Raw genomic sequence first — 24,154 nt, 5'->3', positions numbered from 1 at the left:
TGTATTATGCATAATATATAGGTGGGAGCACAAAACAACAATGTAAAATGAGGGGAAACTTAAAATCAGGGGATGTAAAATTGAGGTTCCAATGAATACTCCGACCAAATCCACATTGGTTATTTCCCCTTATATATCAATACATTTTCCAGAAAATTCCAGTGTGGGAATAAACTCAAAAAAAAAATTGAATCATATGAATTTTACGGATTTTCTGCCCGATTTTTCCAGATTTTTGCTCGAAAACCATGAAATCTTCGCAGTGTCGGACTGGGACACCAGGGGCCCACCAAAAAACCCTTAGACCAGGGGCCCACTCTCAGTACTATTATTCTTCCTCTCCTCACTCAACCGCTATTCTCCTAGTCTCTTTTCTTTAAATACTGTAATACTATAATCTATTATTCCATCTATTTATCCTTTTTGTTCTCATAGAAATAAAGTATGACCATGAAATAGGCCAAATGTTTAGCAGCATGAGGGCCCACTGACGGACTAGCCCACCTGGATACCAGGAAAACTCCAGGTTGTCCAGTCCGACACTGAATCTTCATATTTTTGCACGAAACCTAGTGCAGATCAGGATATATTCGGAACTTCTCCCATTTACTTATATACAACCTCAGCAGGTCTGAGATGCAGGATTTTTAGATTTTTTCCATCCTCATGGTATAATAAATCTAAAAAAAAACTAGGTTTTTTTTCCCCACAATAAATTCAGATTTTATAGTAAAAAAAGCTCAAATTTTTCAAGTTTTTGACATTCGGACTTTAATAAATAACCCACATAATGTGGGTATGTATACAATTACAGTAGGTACAGTATTCCCTTGATACTTCCAGTAAGGGGAATAAAAAGAAAGACAGGTTTGGTTCCTACTAACCACACATCTTCTTGTCTCGGAAGGGCTATTGTAGACTTGAGTGTTCATTGACATGACACGTAATCGATAATTATTTATGGGGGCTGGGAAGAATCAGATCTGCCATTGTGCCGTGGCTAACAAAAATTCAATAATAATGACGCTTCTTTTCAGAGGGACAGAGATCCATAAAAAAATATCTATCTTTCTAGAAAAACACAGAAGGGACCCAAAGTACTGCATCCAAATAAGTTACTAAAAATAAATATCATGTACTTGAAAACAATGAGAAACAATAATGTAATTATTTAAAGGGCATGTAAAGTCTAAAACAGAATAAGTCTAGAAATGCTGTATTTTGTATACTAAATATAAACATGAATTTACTGTACCACAAGCCTAATCAAACAAATAATTTATGCTTTCAAAGTTGGCTACAGGGGCTCACCATCTTGTAACTTTGTTAAACATCTTTGCAAGACTAAGACTGTGCACATGCTCAGTGTGGTCTGGGCTGCTTAGGGATCATCATAAACAAAGCTGCTTGAGTTCTGCATGGCTGGGAAGTAAGGCGGGGGCTCCCCCTGCTGTTCATAAGTATGATTGTTTCCCTGCTCAGCAGTTAGGGACCATCTGACAATTCCTATCCACAGCAGTAAATGAAGGGAGAATTTCACTGCATACAGTCATGTTTCTTATAAAAACAGTACACGTTTTAATTGGAGATAGGTTTCTTTTTCATTAAAGAAAGTAAAAATTGTTTTTATTTTTTTTGCCTATACATGCCCTTTGAGTGTAATCCTTTGTTGCAGATATCCAAAATTATCAACATATCTAAAACACATTCTTATTAAAAAGCTGCAAGTGTCTTTCTTGAAAGAGGTTGGTTTTGCAGTTTTCCAAGCATTTGGCAAAAAGCTACAAAATCTCTTAAGAAATATGTAGTTATAGATTGGGTTTAAAAAAATATATACAGGTATTAGTAAAAGGACCAAGAAAAACAAATCAGCGAGGGCAGCGTTTATTTATGGCTTAGTTCATACTTGTTCCATTGGGTGAAATGGTTTTGTTTTAGTTGTGTTATACTGATAGCATTATCCCTAATTCATTGTGCAGCAGTAGAGCATTTATATGCTGGGCTTTACAAATCACTATAATAATGCACCATAACTGTATACAATATGCACTGCTAAAAATGAGATTTTGCAGCCAAAACAAAAAAGAAGATGAGGGTCAATAGGAAGTTTCCTACTTTAAAGGGGATGTAAACACAAAAATAACATTCTTGGGGGACTCACACTCGCAGGCACCCCTCTTGGCTACTGGCCTGCTCAATCCCTTGGCTACTGGCCTGCTCAAGCCCTTCCTCTTAAAGAGATACTGACAGCAGAAAATAATCTTTTTTTTATATCTATAATAACATTGCCTTTCAATGCTATTTCTAATTGTGCCATAAAAGTATTTGCCTGATGCTTTTACATTACCTTTCTTACCCTCATGTTTCTGTATGAGGGGGCTGCCATATTTGTGCAGCAGTACTCCGTTAGCATTAGAAACTCTAACTGACAGGCTAAGGGACAGTTGGATTGGCAAAACAGTCGGGTTAAGGAACTTCAAGTAACAATTATGTATTGCTCAGTAGCAATTCCAGGAGATGACTCTACTGCTGCAGTGCCCTCTGCTCATCTTGCTTCCCATGACACATCTGGAAAAATCACATCCTGAAACCTTCCCTTTTTAAATTATTATTCTTTAAATAAATAGCTTTTATGTGAGGGATTAAAAAACACTAAAAACACGATGTCCTCTTTCTCTTCGTCAGCTCCCTCTTGAGTCACATGTCAATGCTATTTATTGATTGCAATGGGAAACCACTGGCCTATGGCAGTTGCTGCTTTTACAATTATATTCCAGTGACTTAATGGACGGGGAAGAGGTCAGCAAACATTTTTATTATTTTCCCAGGAAAAATTACAATATTGAGCTGTAAGGGGCATACGCCTCAAGCATTCACTATTGCACATATTTTTGTGCCCCACTTACCTTATCCATTTCATGAGTTCAACTGTGTCAGACTCATAGTGTTCCTCCAGCTCTGAGAGCTCAGCAAGTATCCTGGGTAAGAACTAGCGAGAAAAAAAGAGAATTAAAATAGCTATGACACATTTTTTCATTTAAACAAATCAATTGTTCCTACAAAATACACTCTAGATGTCTTTGAACTACAATACCCATCATTGTCCACCCAAATTGTATCAGGTGTAATCACTACTAAACTACAACTCCCAGAATCACTTAAAAGCTGTTGGGTTCTGCATAGTTACATTACATTCAGAGATCTGTTGAGCTAGTATACACTACAAACCCCAATTAGGGTCGGGGCACACGGGCAGATTTTGGGAGATTAGTCGCCAGGCGACAAATCTGCTCTTCTTTGGGACGACTAATCTCCCCGATCTGCCTTCCCTGCCTTCCGCCGGCTAAAATGAAAATCACCTGGGGGCAGGCACCCAGAGCGCTTTGTTTTTCAAAGTCGTCCATAATTGCCTCACGAGGATACTTCCGGCGACTTTGGAAAACGAAGAGCTCCGAATACCTGCCCCCAGGCGATTTTCATTCTAGCCAGCGGGAAGGCAGATCAGGGAGATTAGTCGCCCCGAAGAAGAGGAGATTTGTCGCCTGGCAACTAATCTCCCCGAATATGAGAGAGACATATGCCCAGCAGAAAACATTCAGGAGCCAACCTCCTGATTAGATGTGGCAAGTTACTAAAAATATATGTGAAACAATCCTAAACTGGGTCCACTGACATATCCTCTGGTAACCTGAAATCTAACTTTGGAGCCCCCGACATTAAACCTAGTTTGCCAATTTGGTCTATTTGTCCTCCTTGCATCCTTTCTCTATAGCTCCTCCTCCTCTCTGTTACCCACACATACACCCACAAGATAACACTTCAGTACTGCAGTATATGTTGGTGCTTTAGAAATAAGTGTTAATACTAATAATAATAAACACTGAAATGTGCAAAAGCTGCAGTATATGAGCTCTGTGGTCTTGATTTCGGAAAATTGGTTAATAAACCAGAACTAAAAGTCTCATTAAAGGACAAATAAAGAAGTAGGCTAGCAATGTTGTACATTATGTTTTGGGCTTCTGTACCAGCCCAAGAAAACCGCAGCCCTTTAGCAGTAAAGATCTGTCTCTCTAAAAATGCCCCAGTAGATCCCCATCTTCTTTTCTGCCGATTCACTGCACATGTTCTGTGCTGCTGTCACTTACTGAGCTTAGGGATCCACTCACAATATCAGCCTTGTAGCATCAGCTTATATTACAGGTCAACTTAATTTCCTACTTGCTGCTCAGAGCCCACTGAGCATGCGAGTGTCACAGACACTTTCCAAGATGGTGACCCCCTGTGACAAGTTTGAAGTCGTGGATCACTGGCGTTATTAAGAAACAGAAATTTTAGGCTGGTACAATAAGTGAAATATGGTATTTTTTAACCATATTAATTTTTAGGGTATAGTTCTCCTTTAAGTACATTTTGCCTAAACCTTATTCGTATTTTTTCCCCTCACCTCTCTCCACAAGCTGAAACCGATGACCATGGGAACTGCAGCACTTAAAACAAAAGCCTGTAAAAGTGAAAACTACAAGTTATTTCCCAAAATAAATAGGCAACAAACTACAGTTAAAGGATATATGCACATTTCAGTAGTAAAAACAGTTTGGCCAACTCGCCCTCAACTTGCCGTACCAACAAAACAGGCTGCACCGATTTAAGCCGAATCCACTTGAATAGTGTTGTCCAAAGTTCAGGAGAGCACAAGCCAAAAGCAGTCAGCATGCAGACGTAGGGAGTCCACAGATACTTCATTCTTAAAACAAAACATCAGTATATATTAAACAAAATTGGGTAATGATTAATATCATATTAAATATGGGTTTCCTTAGGGTGTTCATTATAATACACAATTACAAATATATTTTGCTACATCAGGGACATCTCAGCTGCAGCCATTCAGTTGTTGTTGTTAAAGGTGAACTATCACGAAAATACGTTCTGTACCGTTTCTGAAATAATCAAGTTTATCTTCACTATTCCTCTCTCAGCATCTGCTGCATAAAAGACAGAATGAAGAATTGGTTTTTGATTGTTCTGTGTTAATTGAATAAGTTTTCACAAATGACCACTAGATGGTGTAATAGAGTATAAGTAGCACTGTTATACACATGCTGGGTAGCTTGATAACGTTGCTGTAGTGCCCTTGCACCAATAAAGGCTGTTTTATTTTAAACTGCGGGTGCTGGACTAACTTCTTTGTCAGTGTTGCCAGTGGAAAGTGGCCATTGGAGGACGTGCACTCAACTAAGGAAGAAAGTGAAAGTTGTGCTGACTACTAGTCTGCTAATGACTGAATGAAGAGAAACAGATGCCGAGAGGGATAGTGGAGATCAACTTGATTATTTCAGAAACAATGCATAATATTTAATGGATTGTATTTAGAAAGTTTCTTATTTCAGTATGAAGCTTATATTTTCACGATAGTTCCCCTTTAAACCACATATTTGCACAACAGAAAAAATGCAGAGAACCGCAGATTGGACATCCTTGGCCTAACTTACTGTTGTAGCAAGTAAATGAGGGATGAACAGAACGGGCTTACCCTTCAAATACCATGGCAAGAGAGCCCAGCAAAATGGTTTGTACCACGTGGTAGATCACTTCTGGCCTTTCCCCTATTCGACCCTCCTCCACTTTGTTATCAGTGCTTACAGGAGCCCCACTGCAAGAAAAAAAAAATTAAAGGAAAGATAAAATTAAGTATATTTCTCTATTCTTAAAACGTACATTCTACTCATGTCAGCTGAGTAATAAAGGGGCAGGATGTGGGTGTGTCATTGGTAAGGTTATGACTTGATTGGGTGTGGCTTAGTGGATCAGGCGAATGTTTGCATAAGGCTATTTTATCAGTTGGGGAACCCATGCAACCTGTTGGCAGGACCCAATGCACAGGTGGACAGGGCACTGGTAATCATTTGTACAGGGCCGATTGACTCTTACAGGAAAGCAGGCCCCCAATCATCAGTTGGCTTCTGCCACATTGTTTCAAAAGCCAAGAGTGTACACAATGTAAACAGACTTTAAATAGCAATTATATTTACACATAACATTAAACGATTTCATAATTAATGTATGTTGTCTCTTGTTTTGGGTGGAGGACATGTTTAATTAGAAACAATTACACCATGGCATTCTGTGCAACGTTAGGGTTAGGGCACACACTCAGATTCGGGGAGATTAGTTGCCCCGGCGACAAATCTCCTCTTCTTCGGGGCAACTAATCTCCCCTGTCTGCCTCCCCTGCCTTCCTCGTGAGGAAACTTTGGCGACTTTGGAAAACAAAGTCATCCCGCCAGCGATTTACATTCTAGCTGGCTGGAGGCAATTCCGGGAGATAAGTCGCTGCGACAAAGAGGAGATTTGTCGCCGGGCAACTAAACTCCCCGAATCTGAGAGTGTGCCCTGGCCCTTAAGTTACTTATTTAAACAAACACTAGCTATACATGCCAGTTCCAAAACATATAAATAAAGCCAGGGCACTCACCGGAGTCTTCTAATGATGGCCTGAGTTACAGAGCACATACAGATAAACAACACCATAATATAGAAAGGCAAGAGTGAAGACTTGGTTAGCCTTAAGAGGTAGTCCGGTGACGGAGGCTGGAAGGATTCCTGGCACAGCATCCAATTCACGGTGAAATTTCTGAAAGACAAAATATGGAGGATGGTGCTAAAAACCAGTGTACCCTCCACACACTTGCCATGTGCAATTCATAATCAAGTAAAAAAATATAAGAAAGAGAAAAAATAAAAACTGTCTTACTTTGACATGTTCAGCCCAAATCTCACTTCAAGGAACCGAAGAAGTTGCTTGTTATCGTTAGGAGGAACCACTGTCTGGAAATATAAGAACATTATATTGTGTATTACAAAAGCCATGAATATCTTGTAAATTATATCCTTATAAACGATGAGTACTGATGTCATCAGTTATAAACGGTCAGTAGTGATGTCACAAGACTCACTAAAACTTGTGTACTTTAATAAATAAGTTACCTCAGAGTTCCATGACCTGTATAAAAACACTCGGCCTTTGGCCTCGTGCTTTTATATGGTCACGTAACTTATAATATCCTTATAATTTACAAGAGTTGGTACTTTATTCACTATATATATATTTTCTCCAATCATTCTAGTCTTGTTGGACCTGCTAACTCTTTCTTCTGGCTAATAAATAATAAAACAAGGAACTCATATACATTTTCTATAATGATGACCCCTGGCATATATGTTTATTTACTCACCCTTATTAAAAAGTGCAGTGACACTGCTATAGTAAATGCCAAATAAAAATACATGATCTTCATCACCTTCGCCCTAAACGTGCCCGTCTTCATACTGATCTAAGGAAACCAAAAAAATCATAAAATTACAAACACATCAATCGATGAGGGTGGAGGCAAGATAACAGACTTTTTTGACTGGACTTGGGTCTCTGGAGATTTTTTTGTATACATTTATTTTTTATAATAATTCCACTAGTAAATACAACACAACAGATTTATAGAAGTTAAAGGACAAGGATAGGTATTTACATTTAATATGTCTCATCTACAGCCCCCTCCCATAACCCCCCCACCCACGTATGCACATATTCTTTAATAAAAAAATTGCAGCAGGGTTGGTTAACATTGATGTCCTGTCCCAGCTTTCTGGAGGCCATGAGCATGTTCAGCTGATGTCAGTCTGGTCCTGACTTCACTGAACGCCTGGTCTGTCATAGATGCAGAGGAAAGGGTATCAAGTGGCCTTACATGGTGGCCGCCAACCCCACTGTGTTATTTGACTTTTATTATAAAGTATGCACCAACAGGTAAGAACTGCACAGTGCAGGTTGTAGGGGACATATGATGTGTACTTGGCTTACCTTGTCCTTTAAGGGGCAAATTTATCAAGGGTTGAATTGAAATTTTTTTTATGGTCAAAACTGACTAGGGTTTATTCAAATTCGATTTGAATTGTTAAAAAAAAATTCAAATTCAATTTTTATTTATCATACTCTGGCCTTTTAAGAACTCGAATTTGACTATTGACCACCTAAAACCTGCTGAATTGCTGTTTAAGTCAATGGGAGATGTCTAGGGATCGATTTGGCGTTGTTTGCAGCCTTCCTGATATTCAAGTTTTTTCATAGAAAAAAAAAAAAAGAGTTTTTTTAAAATCAAATTGTAATTGGGTCAATTTAATTCATTTGAAAAATGTAATTTTGAAAAATGTAATTTTTTTCTTAAATTTGATTGGTCGAATTTATGGGAGTTTTAAAAACTCACATGAATTTGATATTCGACCTTTGATAAATGTGCCTCTAAATGTAGTTTTGTGCATTACCATCCCACTTTGAGTGCTGACACAGCTGCGTCTTCTTTCCTGTGAGCTGACCTAAGCCTAATGTCACACAATCGGGCTTATTTATAAACACTGGGCACATTTGCACCTGGGCAGTAACTAATAGCAACCAATCAGTGATTGCAATTGCAGATTGTCTTACAATATCACTCTCTACATCCTACTAAAAGTTAACTTAAAGGTCAACAACCCCTTTAATAAAGTTCACTGTGTTTAAAACATAAAAGAGGGGGTATTTGTGTGTTTATAGCATGCAGATACAAGCAAATATAAATTATTGCTGCTTATTACCTGAAGACTTTTAGCTATCATGGAGCCTATTACAAGGCTAAGTAATGGAGATGTTAACATTGCATAATTCTCAAACTGGAACAGATACGCCACAAGCACTGAGAATATGTACATCTTGTGCACATCTTGCACCTAGAACAAAAGAAATCAGCACATTTATTTTCTTTTAGCTGCATCATTGTGAAGCATGTTTTATCATTTAGCCTTTATATGTCTTATGGCAGCGACTTTGTTATAAGCAAACAGTTTTAGTGTGTGTGTGTATATATGTATGTATATATATATATATATATATATATATATATATATATATATATATATATATATATATATATATATATATATATATATATATATATATATTCCAATACCAGAAAGCATTCACAGCACAAATGTGGACAAAGTTTATTCCATCTTCATATCTACACTTTTCGATCCTCACGGGACCATCGTCATCCAAAAAACTTTTCTGCGATATCCGGTGAGAGAGTGTGTGTGGTGTGTGTATAATATACAGTCATATGAAAAATTTTGAGAACCCCTCTTAATTCTTTGGAGTTTTTTTTATCATTGGCTGAGCTTTCAAAGTAGCAACTTCCTTTAAATATATAACATGCCTTATGGAAACAGTAGTATTTCAGCAGTGACAAAAAGTTTATTGGATTAACAGAAAATATGCAATATGCATCATAACAAAATTAGACAATTTAGGTGCATAAATTTGGGCACCTTAACAGAGATATTACATCCTCCGTTTGCAAATATAACAGCCTCTAGACGCCTCCTATAGCCTTTGATGAGTGTCTGGATTCTGGATGGCGGTATTTTTGACCATTCATCCATACAAAATCTCTCCAGTTCAGTTAAATTTGATGGCTGCCAAGCATGGACAGCCTGCTTAAAATCAACCCATAGATTTTCCATGATATTCAAGTCTGGGGACTGTGACGGCCATTCCAGAATATTATATTTCTCCCTCTGCATAAATGCCTTTGTAGATTTCCAAGTATCTTTAGGGTCATTGTCTTGGAATATCCAACCCTTGAGTAACTTCAACTTTGTCACTGATGCTTGAACATTATCCTTAAGAATTTGTTGATATTGGGTTGAATTCATCCGACCCTCGACTTTAACAAGGGCCCCAGTCCCTGAACTAGCCACACAGACCCACAGCATGATGGAACCTCCATCAAATTTGACAGTAGGTAGCAGGTGTTTTTCTTGGAATGCAGTTTTCTTCTTCTGCCATGCAAAGAGCTTTTTGTTATGACCAAATAACAATTTTTCGTCTCATCAGTCCAAAGCACTTTGTTCCAAAATTACCATGGCTTGTCTAAATGAGCTTTTGCATACAACAAGCGACACTGTTTGTGTTGTGCAGAAAGGGCTTCTTTCTCATCCCCCTGCCATACAGATGTTCTGTGTCCAAATTGCGCTGAATTGTAGAACGATGTACAGATACACCATCTGCAGCAAGATGTTTTTGCAGGTCTTAGGACATGATCTGTGGGTTGTCTGTAACCATTCTCACAATCCTCCACATATGCCGCTCCTGTATTTTTCTTGGCCTGCCAGACCTCAGTTTTACAGCAACTGTGCCTGTGGCTTTCCATTTCCTGATTACATTCCTTACAGTTGAAACTGACAGTTTAAAACTCTGAGATAGCTTTTTGTAGCCTTCCCCTAAACCATGATACTGAACAATCTTTGTTTTCAGATCTTTTGAGAGTTGCTTTGAGGATCCCATGCAGTCACTCTTCAGAGGAGAATCTAACAGAAGTACAACTTGCAATCAGCCACCTTAAATACTGTACAGTACCTTTTCTCATGATTGAAGTTCAAGACTTAACGAGCTAACGAGCAAAATTACAAGGGTACCCAAATTTTTGCACATCTGTGGCATTGTACGCAGTTATTTGTCCACTAATAACAAAAACAGTCTACATAATGTCAATAACACCAATCAAAAAGCTTTGGGTAAAAAGAAAGTGTAACTTACTTTTTCCTTTGGTACCAGGGATAGACCATCTAGAAGGCAGAGGGCCAAAGCCTGCAGGAAAAGCAGGTAATGGCTGTACTCCCACATCATTATGAAGACATATGTGGAAGCACTCATGAACAAGTAGCAGAGTTTCTGTAGGGAAATGTGAAACAACATACTTTGGCTATTATTTTCCTAAAAGATAAGTACTTCTTGATACCATCCTCGAACTGTTATTGGCTATAATATTCTCAGCAGGACCACAAAGAACAGATAACAGTATCCCACAAAAATTATTACAGAATAAGATCAAACATGCTTCACCCAGAAATTGATTTACCTCTGCTGATAAACTGATGTTGTTTTTTAAAAAGCCAGTAAGAGCAGCAACTTGACATGCAAAATATGGCAGCGCCCAGTTTTCTCGTAGAGGAATGGAGTGATCGATTCTGGTGGTATCTGTCCTAAAAAAAGAAATCCAGAGGGAAAAAACATGCAGATAAAATAAATATTTAAAAAAAAAAGCGCCTTCCTGTTTACTAAGCTTCCTATATTCCAGGGCAACATTCACTCCCCCAAACAGCTCATATAAGAACTTTGCCTTTTAAAGGCAATGTAAAACGTCTCTGAAAAATCTCAAAAACACCTTTATATTTTTATTTAATACTTGAATGACAGAATGTTTTAATGAAGTTCCTCCATCAGATGTGATTTGCTGAGGCAGAATGAAATAGCACTCTCCCTATGGAAATTTGGTTTGCTGCCAGCTGTGCTTACAGTTTATAGTTGTCAAATCGACATATCGATATCAACATACTATCACAGTTCAGACCTGACACTCTGGAGAATCCTGTTGCATTTCTAATTAAACTGTTGCCACTGGCACAAGGGAGAGTGGGTCAGTAGCTTAATTAAAATGCTTCTCAGAAAAAAAAAGTCACAAAGAAAATACAGTATATTCCTGCCAGCTGTCTGTTTTACTTCAACAGTGCTGAATTCTGCAGTGGTTAGGCTTAGTAGAAAGGGGCAGAATTATGCTGATCAAGGACACAGAGCAGAATGGAATGTGGTCCACAATATCCTGAATTTTTAATTGGGAGTGTTTGTGGGTATGATCATGGTTGTCAGTCTCTTTAACTCTGTATGCATAATGGTGGTATGCATTAAAGCTATACTACGTTTTGGTTCTTGACTGTGCATATAAAGAGCAAGCACAGAACTTTGTTTATATTAGGGATGCCCCGAATCCAGGATTTGGTTTGGGATTCAGCCTTTTTCAGCAGGAATCAGACGAATCCTTGTGCCCGGCCTAACCCTAATTTGCATATGTAAATTAGGGATGGGAAGACAAATCATGTGCCTTTTCGTCACAGAAGAAGAAAGTGAAAAGAATGTTCCACACCGACCCTAATTTGTATATGCAAATTAGGATTCAGATTCAGTATTCGTCCAAATATTTCACAAAGGAATTGAGGATTGTCCGAATCCTAATAGTGGAGTCTATGCCTCCCTAGTTTATATGGAGGTGTTCTTGATTTATTTATTAAATCTGTGCTGGATATTTCGTGTGACAGATCCGGCTTGGTTAAAATCATTTCTAGCTTGTCAGTAAAATACAGAGAAATGTGAAAATCAGGAAACTAAACGTGAATGGGAATGTTGATTAGAGGGAGAAGGGCAGCTCATACCTGTTAATGATAAACCAGGCTACAGTAAGCATGCCCGCCAGCCATGTTCCACTCATAATCCAACTGGTCACAAACAATGCGCTCACATAAATTCCTTGCAAGCCAAACAGGATCCCGATGTAGAAATATACTGGCTCAACAACACCCTGTGTGGAAAATAGAAATGTCATAGTCTTATGTGTCCTCGAAACAAACAGTGATGATTTTAAAGGAACAGTTCAGTGTAAAAATAAAAACTGGATAAATAGATAGGCTGTGCAAAATAAAAAAAATGTTTCTAATATAGTTAGTTAGCAAAAAATGTAATGTATAAAGGCTGGAGTGACTGGATGTCTAACATAACAGAACAGAAAACAACTTCCTGCTTTTCAGCTCGCTATCTCTGAGTTAGTTTGTGACTTTAAGGGGGGTCACATGGGACATAACTGTTCAGTGAGTTTGCAATTGATCCTCAGCATTCAGTTCAGATTCAAAAGCAACAGTTATGACCCATGTGCCCCCCCCCCTCAAGTCACTGATTGGTTACTGCCTGGTAACCAATCAGTGGAAACACAGAGAGCTGCAAAGCAGGAAGTAGTGTTCTGGCTATTAGGTTACACATCCAGTCACTGCAGCATTTATACATTACATTTTTGGCTAACTAACTATATTCGAAACATTTTTTTATTTTGCACAGCCTATTTACCCAGTTTTTATTTTTATACTGAACAATTTCTTTAATTACTAATGACCACAGATACATAATAATAATAACTGGTTTGGTGACTTCTCAAGGCAAACTTGAACACAGCACACTTTGAACACAAGATAAACATGCATATATGTGTCCTGTTTCATACTACTATGGCTATTCAATGTTTCTTTTTAGTATTTTAAAGACAGAAGATGGCACTTACTTGGCCGCCAAACATCTGGTACAGGGCACTCGCTATTAGCTCTGGATATAGAGTCATCTGCTGTACTGCGTTTATGGTCTTCAGCGGTACGGTACGGTTGTTGTAGGCCAGCTCAATCACACCTATAAAAAATGACAACACATTCAGACTGTCCAGCCAATATACCAATACTGATGTCACTGCACTTGTTCAGGATTCATCAGAAACACATTACCGTATATACTCGAGTATAAGCCGTCCCGAGTATAAGCCGAGGTACCTAATTTTACCTCCAAAAACTGGGAAAGCTTATTGACTCGAGTATAAGCCTAGGGTGAGAAATGCAGCAGCTTCTGGTAAGTTTCAATCAAAAAATTGAGGGTTTCTGCTCCCATTGGAGGTGCCGGCGACCATTCTTGGACGCTGGCGAATATTCTTGGAGACTATTCTTGGACGCCGGCGTCTATTCTTGGGCGATTGCAACTATTCTTAGGCGCCGGCGACTATTCTTAGACGCCGACGACCGTTTTTGCGCTTGACCCGAGTATAAGCCGAGGTAGAGTTTTTCCGCATTTTTTGGGGGCTGAAAAACTCGGCTTATACTCGAGTATATACGGTATATATTGCCACAGCACCTACCACCTAATTTGACATAAAACTAGACGAGGTATGGGTAAGAAGATCACCAACTTACTTCCAAAGAAAACCCAGAAAGACTAGCATGATCAGAAAAGGGGGGTTATTTAGTAGGACAAAGTCTTTTGTGTTGGTTGAAATGGGCATCAGACATCTGTCTATGGGGACTTAAATGTTTTGATGTTTATCTCTGACTGGCGACGAGCTAAACTCTGTTACTGTCATCTGGAACATGGATAATTTGGCCCCATCTAAGCAGAGGCTAAGAGCTAAAATTGCTGGTATAAATGAAGACATAGGAAGGAAGAGAGAGGAATTGCTTCTGAAATACAACATAATTCATTTATAATTTATTTTAACATCGCTTGTATACCCAGGGGTGGTATGGCATAGTGCCAGCTACTAACAATGCTCCACATTAAGCCAATGATTCATTCTGTTTTCTTCAAAGTTAAATTAATTGTGAACTTAATACAGTACAACATTTGACATTAGTTGTCGCACTGCCTAATGCACAGATACCATTAGCATTAGTACTAGGCAAGAGACCTAATAGTAACCACATAAATATCTGCAGCAACGTGAGGTGGCACTCAGCTTATCTTAAAATTCATTGTCGTTTCAAATGAGGGTCACAGACTTGTATATCTTTCTTCAGGCTTAGCTCATTCCAGCAGGACAGCTTTGACAGCACTACAACAACCTGTGGCATCAAGTGACCTGTGCAAAACAACTAACACTGGTATGGGACCTATTATCCAGAATGCTCGGGACCTGGGCCTTTCCAGACAATGGATCTTTCCGTAATTTGGATTCTCACACTTAAGACTACTAGAAAAACATGTAAACATTGAATAAACACAATAGGCTGGTTTTACTTCCAGTAAGGATTAATTATATCTTAGTTTGGATCAAGAACAAGGGACTGTTTTATTATTACAGAGAAGAAGGAAATCATTTTTAAAAATTTGGATTATTTGATTATAATGGAGTCTATGGGAGACATGGCTTTCCCTAATTCAGAACTTTTCTGGATAATGGGTTTCCTGGATAATGGATGCTTCGGAGTCATGGTTTTTACAGAGGTGCCCTGCAAATCCACTATTCAAATTCCTTGCACTTTTAGTTGCATTCTTTATGGGGAAGTAGTACATTTTAATACAGAAACCAGATTAGTTCCTAGTGTCCCAGCGTAGGTTATTTATAACAGGCAGGAAGCCACAACTAAAAGTAACAGCAAACATAGCAAAAACGGATGATAATCTGTGTTTCATTGTGAATTAATGCTCCAGTCATGGTTGACATATTTTACCTCTCAAATAGTGTTAATGTTCTACAAATCTCCTTCCTACCTCTACACCGCTGATATTAGACAGTCTGACCCTTTTTTGGATTCTGTATTGATTTTTATGATGTCGTTTTTATTTCTAAATTAGACTGTTTACACTGCAAATAATTCACTCTACCGTATAAAATTTCATTCCTGAACCAGCAAGTGTATTTGTAATATTGGTGTGTAGGTGCATCTCGGGTCATTTTGCCTGGTCATGTTCTTTCAGAAAGAGCCAGCACTTTAGGATGGAACTGCTTTCTGGCAGGCTGTTGTTTCTTCTACTCAATGTAACTGAATGTGTCACAGTGGGACCTGGATTTTACTATCGAGTGCTGTTCTTAGATCTACCAGGGAGCTGCTATCTGATTACCTTCCCATTGTTCTGTTGTTAGGCTGCTGGGGGGGGGGGTGATATCACACCAACGTGCAGTACAGCAGTAAGTAGTGACTGGTTTATCAGAGCACAAGTCACATGACAGCTGGGAAACGGACAATATGTCAAATTTCAAAATTAAATATAAAAAAATCAGTTTGCTCTTTTGAGAAATAGATTTCAGTGCAGAATTCTGCTGGAGCAGCACTATTAACTGATGCATTTTGAAAAAAAATGTTTTCCCATGACAGTATCCCTTTAACTAAAAGCAGAAAAAAGTGTTTGTTTGCAACTCCCACTAAACGTGTCCACCTTGCAGGACTAACAAAGCGTCTTAAAAATATATTCTGTGGGGAAGTGCAAACAAGAAAACTCCTGATGCCGAATATCCAGATACATAAGTGCTTAATAAAAAGTGCAAAAACACATCCACCGTTTCAGTGTGGTAACCCCACTAATAAAGGTAATAAAAAACCTCTCTGGAGAGAATGTCTACTCATATAGGCCAAACGCAGTTAATTCAATCTTCACAACCTTTACATTATCCAATTTAAGTTCTGAGTCTGTATACAGTCCCTTAAATAACCCAGTTGTCCTGATCACCTCAGTCAGGATATCATGCAGATCAATTGCAAAAGTGATTTCTGAGAAATTATCAGGGGGTACATGTCCCTTTAAAGTAGGGATGCACCGAATCCACTATTTTGGATTCGGCTGAACCCCCGAATCCTTCATGAAAGATTTGGCCGAATACCGAACCGAATCCTAATTTGCATATGCAAATAAGGGGTGAGAAGGGGAAACCATTTTTTCTTCCTTGTTTTGTCACAAAAAGTCACACGATTTCCCTCCCCGCCCTTAATTTGCATATACAAATCAGGATTTGGATTCAGTTCGGCCGGGAAGAAGGATTCGGCCGAATCCGAATCCTGCTGAAAAAGGCCGAATCCTGGCCGAATCCTGGCCGAATCACTAACCGAATCCTGGATTCGGTGCATCCCTACTTTAAAGGTATAGTAACACCAAAAAATGAAAGCGTTTTAAAGAAATTGACATAGGATATTCTGTTAGCATGCTGATATAATCAGCCGAAGAATACTATAACATATCCACCTCTAGAAACAAATCATTTTCTTAAGAGATAATTAAACCCATTTAAGAACAAAACACAGACAGACATTCGTGGAAACATTCAAATTTGTTTTTGTTCCTTCTAGCAAATTAAAAATAGCAGATAAAATCAGCAAAAAGATGGAGGTAGGAGTAGAAAAAACAATATCACTTTGTACCTCTCTCAAATGAAGGCGCCCTCAGCATGTCTTTATAGAAGGAATAATACACAGCGCCAGCACCCTGAAACGTAATTTCTCGTTCAATATCCTGAAAAGCAAAACACAAAAATCATGTAGCTCTGGGTGTATAGAAAGGGATTCAAAATCTTAAGAATGCTTGGCTGTCCTGCAACTATCTAGAAATTCCGGGCTTTGCTTAACATACTAAGTAAGGCAACGAGATAAATGAAAGTCCAGGATTGCCCGGAATCATCCAGTATTAGTTTATGGTGCAGCTGAAAATTAAACACACCTTTTGTTGCTTCTAAACAGGTGACAAGTAAACAATACCTGCTTACTGGTTGCCATTGGTTCCTACACTTGGTGCAAATGCTGAGACTTTTATTACATTGACCTTAACGTATTCAATTTCGTTTTAGAGCTTCTTCTCTTCTCTTTCACCTCTTCCACCTCTACAGTGAAAAAGCCCTTTCCTCAACTCACTGTGAATACAGAACTGGAATCTCTACTTAGTATACAGTATAATGCACTGTTTCCCTGCGCTGGTAACACCGGTGTGTTTGACTCAGAAACACTACTATAGTTTATATAAACAAGCTGCTGTGTAGCCATGGGGTAAGACATTCAAAGCTGAAAAATTAGAAAAGGCACAGGATACCCAGCAGATAACAGATAAGCTCTGTAGTATACAATGGGATAATTCAGAACTTATTTGTTATCTACTGTGTATCCTGTGCTTGAATGGCTGCCCCATGGCTACTAGAAGCATGTTTATTTAAACTATAGTTGTATTTCTGAAGCAAACACACCAGTTTTACCAGTGCAGGGCAACAGTACATTGTCATTCCTTTAAAGGAACAGTTAAGTGTAAAAATAAAAACTGGGTAAATAGATAGGCTGTGCAAAATAATGTTTCTAATATAGTTAGTTAGCCAAAAATGTAATGTATAAAGGCTGGAGTGACTGGATGTGTAACATAATAGCCAGAACACTACTTCCTGCTTTTCAGCTCTCTTGGTTTACACTGGTTGGTTACCAGGCAGTAACCACTCAGAGACTTGAGTGGGGGGGGGGCACATGGGCCATAACTATTGCTTTTGAATCTGAGCTGAATGCTGAGGATCAATTACAAACTCACTGAACAGTTACCGGTATGTCCCATCTGACTTACTCAGTGAGTTTTCAAGTGATCCTCAGCATTCAGCTCAGATTCAAAAGCAATAGTTATGGCCCGTGTGCCCGCCCCCCTACTCAAGTCTCTGATTGGTTACTGCCTGGTAACCAATCAGTGGAAACCAAGAGAGCTGAAAAGCAGGAAGTAGTGTTCTGGCTATTATGTAAGACACCCAGTCACTCCAGCCTTTATACATTACATTTTTGCCTAACTAACTATATTAGAAACATTTTTTATTTTGCACAGCCTATCTATTTACCCAGTTTTTATTTTTATACTGAACAATTCCTTTAAAAAAACACTTTCATTTTTTGGTGTTACCGTTCCTTTATAACATGCATGTTTATACCAATAACATTTCCCCTTAACTTACCCTCCTATTGGAAAACCAGAACTTGCGCTCATGATAGGTGGAAAGATAAACTGCATACATCATGCCACTTATAACTGCCCCCAGGCATCCAATGAAAAGTTTTGTAAACCTCTTCAGCATAATATCTGGGGAGACAACAGTGCAGAATTCATCTCATGTAGAACAGAGTAAATACCTGACCAGTAAAGAAATGCATTGAGTATATTGATAAAATAAATGGCAAAAGAAGCAACTTCCTTTAAAGATGGAGGCAATCAAAACCATGAAAGATATCTTTCCATGGCTCACCAATGCCACAATGTTGGCCAGGACTTGCTGCTTTTAAAAAGGGTGGTTCATCTTTAAATTAACTTTTAATATGTTCTAGAATGCCAATTTCTAAGCAACATTTTTGATTGGTCTTCATTATTTATTTTTTTATAGTTTTTGAATTATTTCTTTCTGCTTCTGACTCTTCACAGCATTCAAGTGGGGGTCACTGACCCTGTCTAAAAACAAATGCTCTCTATGGCTGCAAATTTGTTGTTATTGCTACTTTTTATTACTCATCTTTCTATTCAGGTCATTTCCTATTCATATTCTAGTCTCCTATTCCATTCAATGCATGGTTGATAGGATAATGTGGCCATAGCAACTGGACTGCTGTAATTGCAAACTGGAGAGCTGCTAAATAAAAAGCTATATAACCATAAATAATAAAAAAATAAAAACCAAGTGCAAATGGTCTCAGAATATCACTCTCTACATCATGCTAAAAGTTAATTTAAAGGTGAACAATCCTCCAAGAGAGAGTAATCCTACTTGAATCACAAATAGACATGAGCCACCATAGAATGGTGTCTGAAATGCAGTTACTTACAGGGACAATGCCAATAACTCATATCTAATAGCTTTAGGGGGATTCTGGCTGAATAGAGCCCTTTAATCACTCTATAGACCTCCTAGAGTGGCTTCTGAAATAGGTTGAGATTGCAGTTAATTGGCCCTTATCTGGTCAGCTGCCTTGTTGATCCAAACAAGCAGAAAAACCAAATATACCATTCCACATAGATAAATATGCACAATAGGATTTCAAGATATGCTAAATGTATTCAATTTGGCAAAATGTATTGGAAGGTTAACCTTTCCTATGTATAGGGTTTGTACTTCTTTTAAAGCTTATACTTCATTCGCGCATTTGAAGACAAGACAGTCTCTGATAATTGCATTTGAGCTATTTTTTAAATGGAAGCCAACAGGCTTATAGGCAAAGTGTTCTGTTGGGAGACTTACAGAGGATCCTATTAGACATTAAACTCCCAGGATTTTTAAAAAAGCAGATCAAATGAAATGATTGTGCTTCACAATTCCCCTCGGCTGTGGGCTGAGCTACAGCTAATTGCGGTGCACAATGAACGGTCTGTACGGTTCCTGCTCACCGGACTGAGCCATTAAATACATCTGCTCTGTGAGAAGGTTCCCACTGGCTTGTGTAATGTGAGAGGCCAAAGTAACCTGTGGCATTAGATTACAGACAGTTAACTACGGAGGATGCATGCGACAGAATGTAAGAAACGGTACAGTGACTTCACTATTAATGGCAGTAGCAGGGCCGCCATTAGGGGGGCACAGGGGGTGCTGTTGTTCCCGGGCCCGGGCCTAAAGGGGAGTCAGCTGTGCTGCACTTTTCGAAATAGCTGGGCCCCCCTTAACAGTGCCGAACCGCTGAAGTCCCGAAACCGCAAACGGAGCCAAAGCCACAAAATGACTCGAATTTAAGTCGTGAAGCCGCAAAAAGGCCGAAGCCGCGAAAGGAGTCGAATTTTAAGTCATGAAAGTAGCCAAAGCTAAAGACCCGAAGCCGTTCCACTGAATACCAATGTGGTTTTTTTTATTGTATTAAACCCCTGGCCACCAATGTATTATTTTAATACTCTATAGGCTCCTGCCACCAATGCGTTTTAAAAATATTCTCTAGGGCCACAATGATTCTTTTTAACATGTAAAGAGGGGACCATGGCCACCAATGCTTTTAAAAAAAAAACTTTTATGGGGGGCCCTGGTGCCAATGTTTAAAAAAAAAAATGTTATGGGGGCCCTGGCGCCAATGTTTTTATAGAAACTTTATGGGGGGGCCCTGGCGCCAATGTTTTGTCTTTTTAACTAATAAGGGGGCCCTGACCATCAATGACTTTTTATAACTTGTGTCAGGTGGTTTAACGTTTTTAACGCTGATGTCTGTGTGGTGGGCCGGGACTCAGAAAATGTTGTTTTACGGGGCCCCTCCTAAAAGAGCTCCCTGGGCAGCAGTATTATTTATAAGAGTGGCAGATAGCCTGTTTTCATCTCAACTACAATTTCCATTATCCTCCAAAAGCTATACTGCATGTGTATGTTGTATTTGTTCATATATCCAGGAGGTAAAAGGGTCTGTTAACCCATTCAGTTGCACCATACAGAAAGACTAAACCAAATATGCAAAGGAAATGGTTTTCTACGACTGGTACCTGTAATTTCATGACTAGCAACACCTTAATGTGTTTACACTGAATTAACAGAAAAGGCAGATACAAACCACAGGTCCCTGAACAAAACTCCCCTTCTCAACTGCAGAAATCACCCCTCTCACTACTCTGAAGTCATTTTAAGCAAGATCTGAGCAGCAGGTCTCTATGGTCTGTACATGGTTTACTTCTTTAATTTAGTTTACACTAAATGTGTAAGTTCTAGAACGTATTCATTTATTTTAAAACACCTGTACTTTTATTTGTCAGAGACTTGACCATGTATTATCTGAAGGTGGCCTACACACAGCTGATAAAAACTGCTAACTGACCACGTAGGCACCCTATTAGCCTGTCTATGGGGCCCTATGAGTAAGTGTCCTAGTGACACGAAACGCGTCAGGTGAGAGATGACTATATAATAAAGCTTACATTTTTAATTTACTATTTTTCTTGTCTGATCAATACGTGAGTTTGCCAGTGTGCCCGGCACCAACACTTATGCCTTTTGTATACGGTTGTCCGATCCCCGAGCTGAGGGCCTGGGGCTGGAGCACCTGGGCCACGTCTTTACTTGGGTGAGTGATTCTACTACATATGCCTTATGCTTGAAAATTTACTAAGCCTACCCAGACGATATCTTGCTTTAAAATCCCATCAGGGCAAGGACTCCATGCTGACGCTGTCCTTGCCCCAAAAGTGTGTATCCCCACCATTGTGATCCAATCAAGGTGGGCATTTCGAGGAAAGATCTGTTTTTTTAGCGATCTTGCTAAACAAGCGGAACGTTCAGTGTATGGCCACCTTGAGGACTTTAGCACACGGGCAGATTCGGGGAGATTTAGTCTCCTGGCGACTCTTCTTCCAGGCGACAATCTCCCCGAACTGCCGTCCGTCTGCTAAAATAAAAAAGCCTGCAGCAATGCACTCGCGGCACTTCGATTTCCGAAGTCACCCGAAGTTGCCTCACGAGGAAACTTCAGGTGACTTCGGAAATCGAAGCTTCGTGAGTGCATTGGCACTGGCATTTTATCATTATAGCAGGCGCAGGGCAGGGGGAAGGCAGTTCGGGGAGATTGTCACCCGGAAGAAGAGGAGATTAGTCGCCAGGAGACTAAATATCCCAGAATCTGTACGTGTGCTAAAGCCCTAAATCTTTGCTGTACAAAAGAGACCAGGGCTTTAGACAATAGAAGAGGCTAGTAGCACACGAGGCTGTTCATCAACTTTTGTTTGACTTGTAATATTATATCAAGAGCTCAGTGTTGCATATCAGCATTACCTTTTTTTGGAACTACAAACTGGCCAACCAAGAAGCAATTCTTTACAACATTATTTGCACTTACTTTTTATTGAAAGTCTAATGCACTTACACTTTTGTAACCTCTCTTTTTTCTCGTTATCTTTGTTTTTCTCATGGTTTGCCGTTTCCTCTTTTTCAGTGAGATTATTTTGTTTTCTTTGCCTCGGTTCTTCCACTTGGGAACCTGAATTAAAATTTTTAAATTTGTAATCATCCATCTGAAATCCATGTTCATGAGTGATTGATTGATTGATTTTATAGGATCTGTAAAGATACGGCAGAGGGGGCAGGACAGGCAGCGGAATTTTTTTGGATTTTGTTAAAGGAACAGTAACACCAAAAAAAAAAAGTGTTGTAAAAAAGTAATGCAAATATAATGTAGTGTTACACTGCACTGGTAAAACTGGTGTGTTTGCTTCAAGCACACTACTATAGTTCATATAATCATGCTGCTGTGTTGCCATGGGGGCAGCCATTTAAGATGGAAAAAGGAGAAAAGCCACAGGATACACAGCAGATAACAGATAAGCTCTGTAGTATACAATGGGATGTTTCAGAATTTATCTGTTATCTACTGTGTATCCTGTGCTTGAATGGCTGCCCCATGGCTACACATGTTATATAAACAAGCTGTGTTTCTGAAGCAACCATACCAGTTTTACCAGTGCAGGGCAACACTACATTATATTGTCATTTGTTTAAAGAAGAAGGAACGCTACAGAAGCAGCTTATTGCCAATAGATTAGCCACAATAATGCAAGCTATAACACTATATTTATTCCTCAGAATGCTTTACCATGCCCGAGTAAACAGCTCTAGAAGCTCTCTCTGTTTGTTTAGGATACAGCTGCCATATTAGCTTGGTGTGACATCACTGCCTGCGTCTCTCCCTACTCACTCATAGCTCTGGGCTCAAATTACAGCAGGCAGGGGAGGAGGGAGGGGGAGAGGGAAAGAGTTGCAAACTGAGCATACTCAAACCCTAGCCCTGGAGGTTTATGCTGAAAACAGGAAGTCTAATACAGAAGCCCATGTGTACACAATAGAAGAAAATAAATGTTATGTTTCTTTTGACAGAGGACTCAGAGCTGAGGGTTTACGGGTGTATTTATGATAAAGCTTACTTAGTTTTAACTTTTCCTTCTATTTTAAAGCATTTAAATTTTTTGGTGTTACTGTTCCTTTAAATGGTTACCCCTGGTGTCATTACTCGGCTAAATAAATATATTACATGCATACATAGATTGCTTTCTAGCTTCATACACATGCTGTCTCCTTATTCTGTCCTGTACAGTTGTCAATGGACTGGAGCTCCCATCAGCCTCAATCAGCAGATGGCTAGATAAGGATAATGGGAGTTGTTGCTCCGCACGACAGTATTTAACATAGGTACAGCTACTTTATTTTTTATTCCATTAAACTATATAGTGTGCTGCATTGTATCTTGCAAACACTACAAAACCTCTATCTACATGGTACCAAAAGATATGTTCAAAATGAATTTGTCATTTTAGGTGTCCCACAAAATCCTTTATGAAAGCTTTGCCTTATTCACAATGTATGGATTTGATGTACTACCCTTTCCTTCCTGTGTTATGTATGAAAAATAAAATGGGCAGTGGATACGATTACAGGTATGGGATCTGTTATCCAGAATGCTCGGGACCTGGGGTTATTTATAGGGTTGCCACCCGGCCGGTATTTTACCGGCCTAGCCGGTAAAATACCTGCCAAGGCCGGGGCCGGTATTACAAATTTACCGGCAATGTAACTGCAGGTAAATTTGTAATACCATTAAAAAGAGCCCTCGGCCTGCCCCCAATCCCCTTGAACTTACCTTTTCTTTGTGGTTCATTTAGTGTCCATGACGCGGCCCGCTCCCTTTGACGTCACGCCACGCCCATTTTGACGTCACGTCACACCCATTTTGACATCACGGCCCGCCCCTTTGCGTCCCCGCCCCCCACAAGCCAGTAAAGAAATTTTAAAAAGGTGGCAACCCTAGTTATGTATGA

The 24,154-nt window shown here is 39.2% G+C and overlaps 1 protein-coding gene across 4 annotated transcripts in view; it reads right to left on the bottom strand.

Moving 5' to 3' along the window:
- The window catches only part of dpy19l4.S (dpy-19-like 4 S homeolog), a 36,422-nt gene that overhangs the window by 9,737 nt on the left and 2,531 nt on the right, over window positions 1–24,154 (bottom strand). For 3 of the 4 annotated variants that reach the window (XM_018223881.2, XM_018223882.2, XM_018223883.2), the window contains exons 3-17: window positions 22,210–22,323; window positions 18,354–18,478; window positions 16,804–16,894; window positions 13,194–13,315; window positions 12,298–12,443; window positions 10,950–11,073; window positions 10,628–10,762; window positions 8,629–8,760; window positions 7,236–7,334; window positions 6,755–6,828; window positions 6,476–6,634; window positions 5,534–5,653; window positions 4,624–4,744; window positions 4,445–4,501; window positions 2,907–2,989 (exon numbers count right to left, since the gene is read on the bottom strand). In XM_018223881.2, coding sequence (XP_018079370.1) covers window positions 2,907–2,989; window positions 4,445–4,501; window positions 4,624–4,744; window positions 5,534–5,653; window positions 6,476–6,634; window positions 6,755–6,828; window positions 7,236–7,334; window positions 8,629–8,760; window positions 10,628–10,762; window positions 10,950–11,073; window positions 12,298–12,443; window positions 13,194–13,315; window positions 16,804–16,894; window positions 18,354–18,478; window positions 22,210–22,323 — 1,702 coding nt within the window. The remainder of the gene's footprint in view (window positions 1–2,906; window positions 2,990–4,444; window positions 4,502–4,623; window positions 4,745–5,533; window positions 5,654–6,475; window positions 6,635–6,754; window positions 6,829–7,235; window positions 7,335–8,628; window positions 8,761–10,627; window positions 10,763–10,949; window positions 11,074–12,297; window positions 12,444–13,193; window positions 13,316–16,803; window positions 16,895–18,353; window positions 18,479–22,209; window positions 22,324–24,154) is intronic. The other variant, XM_018223884.1, reaches the window with a different exon arrangement.

This window comes from Xenopus laevis, chromosome 6S, assembly GCF_017654675.1.
Source record: "Xenopus laevis strain J_2021 chromosome 6S, Xenopus_laevis_v10.1, whole genome shotgun sequence".
NCBI lineage: Eukaryota > Metazoa > Chordata > Amphibia > Anura > Pipidae > Xenopus > Xenopus laevis.
This window is presented reverse-complemented; position numbering and strand designations above follow the sequence as displayed.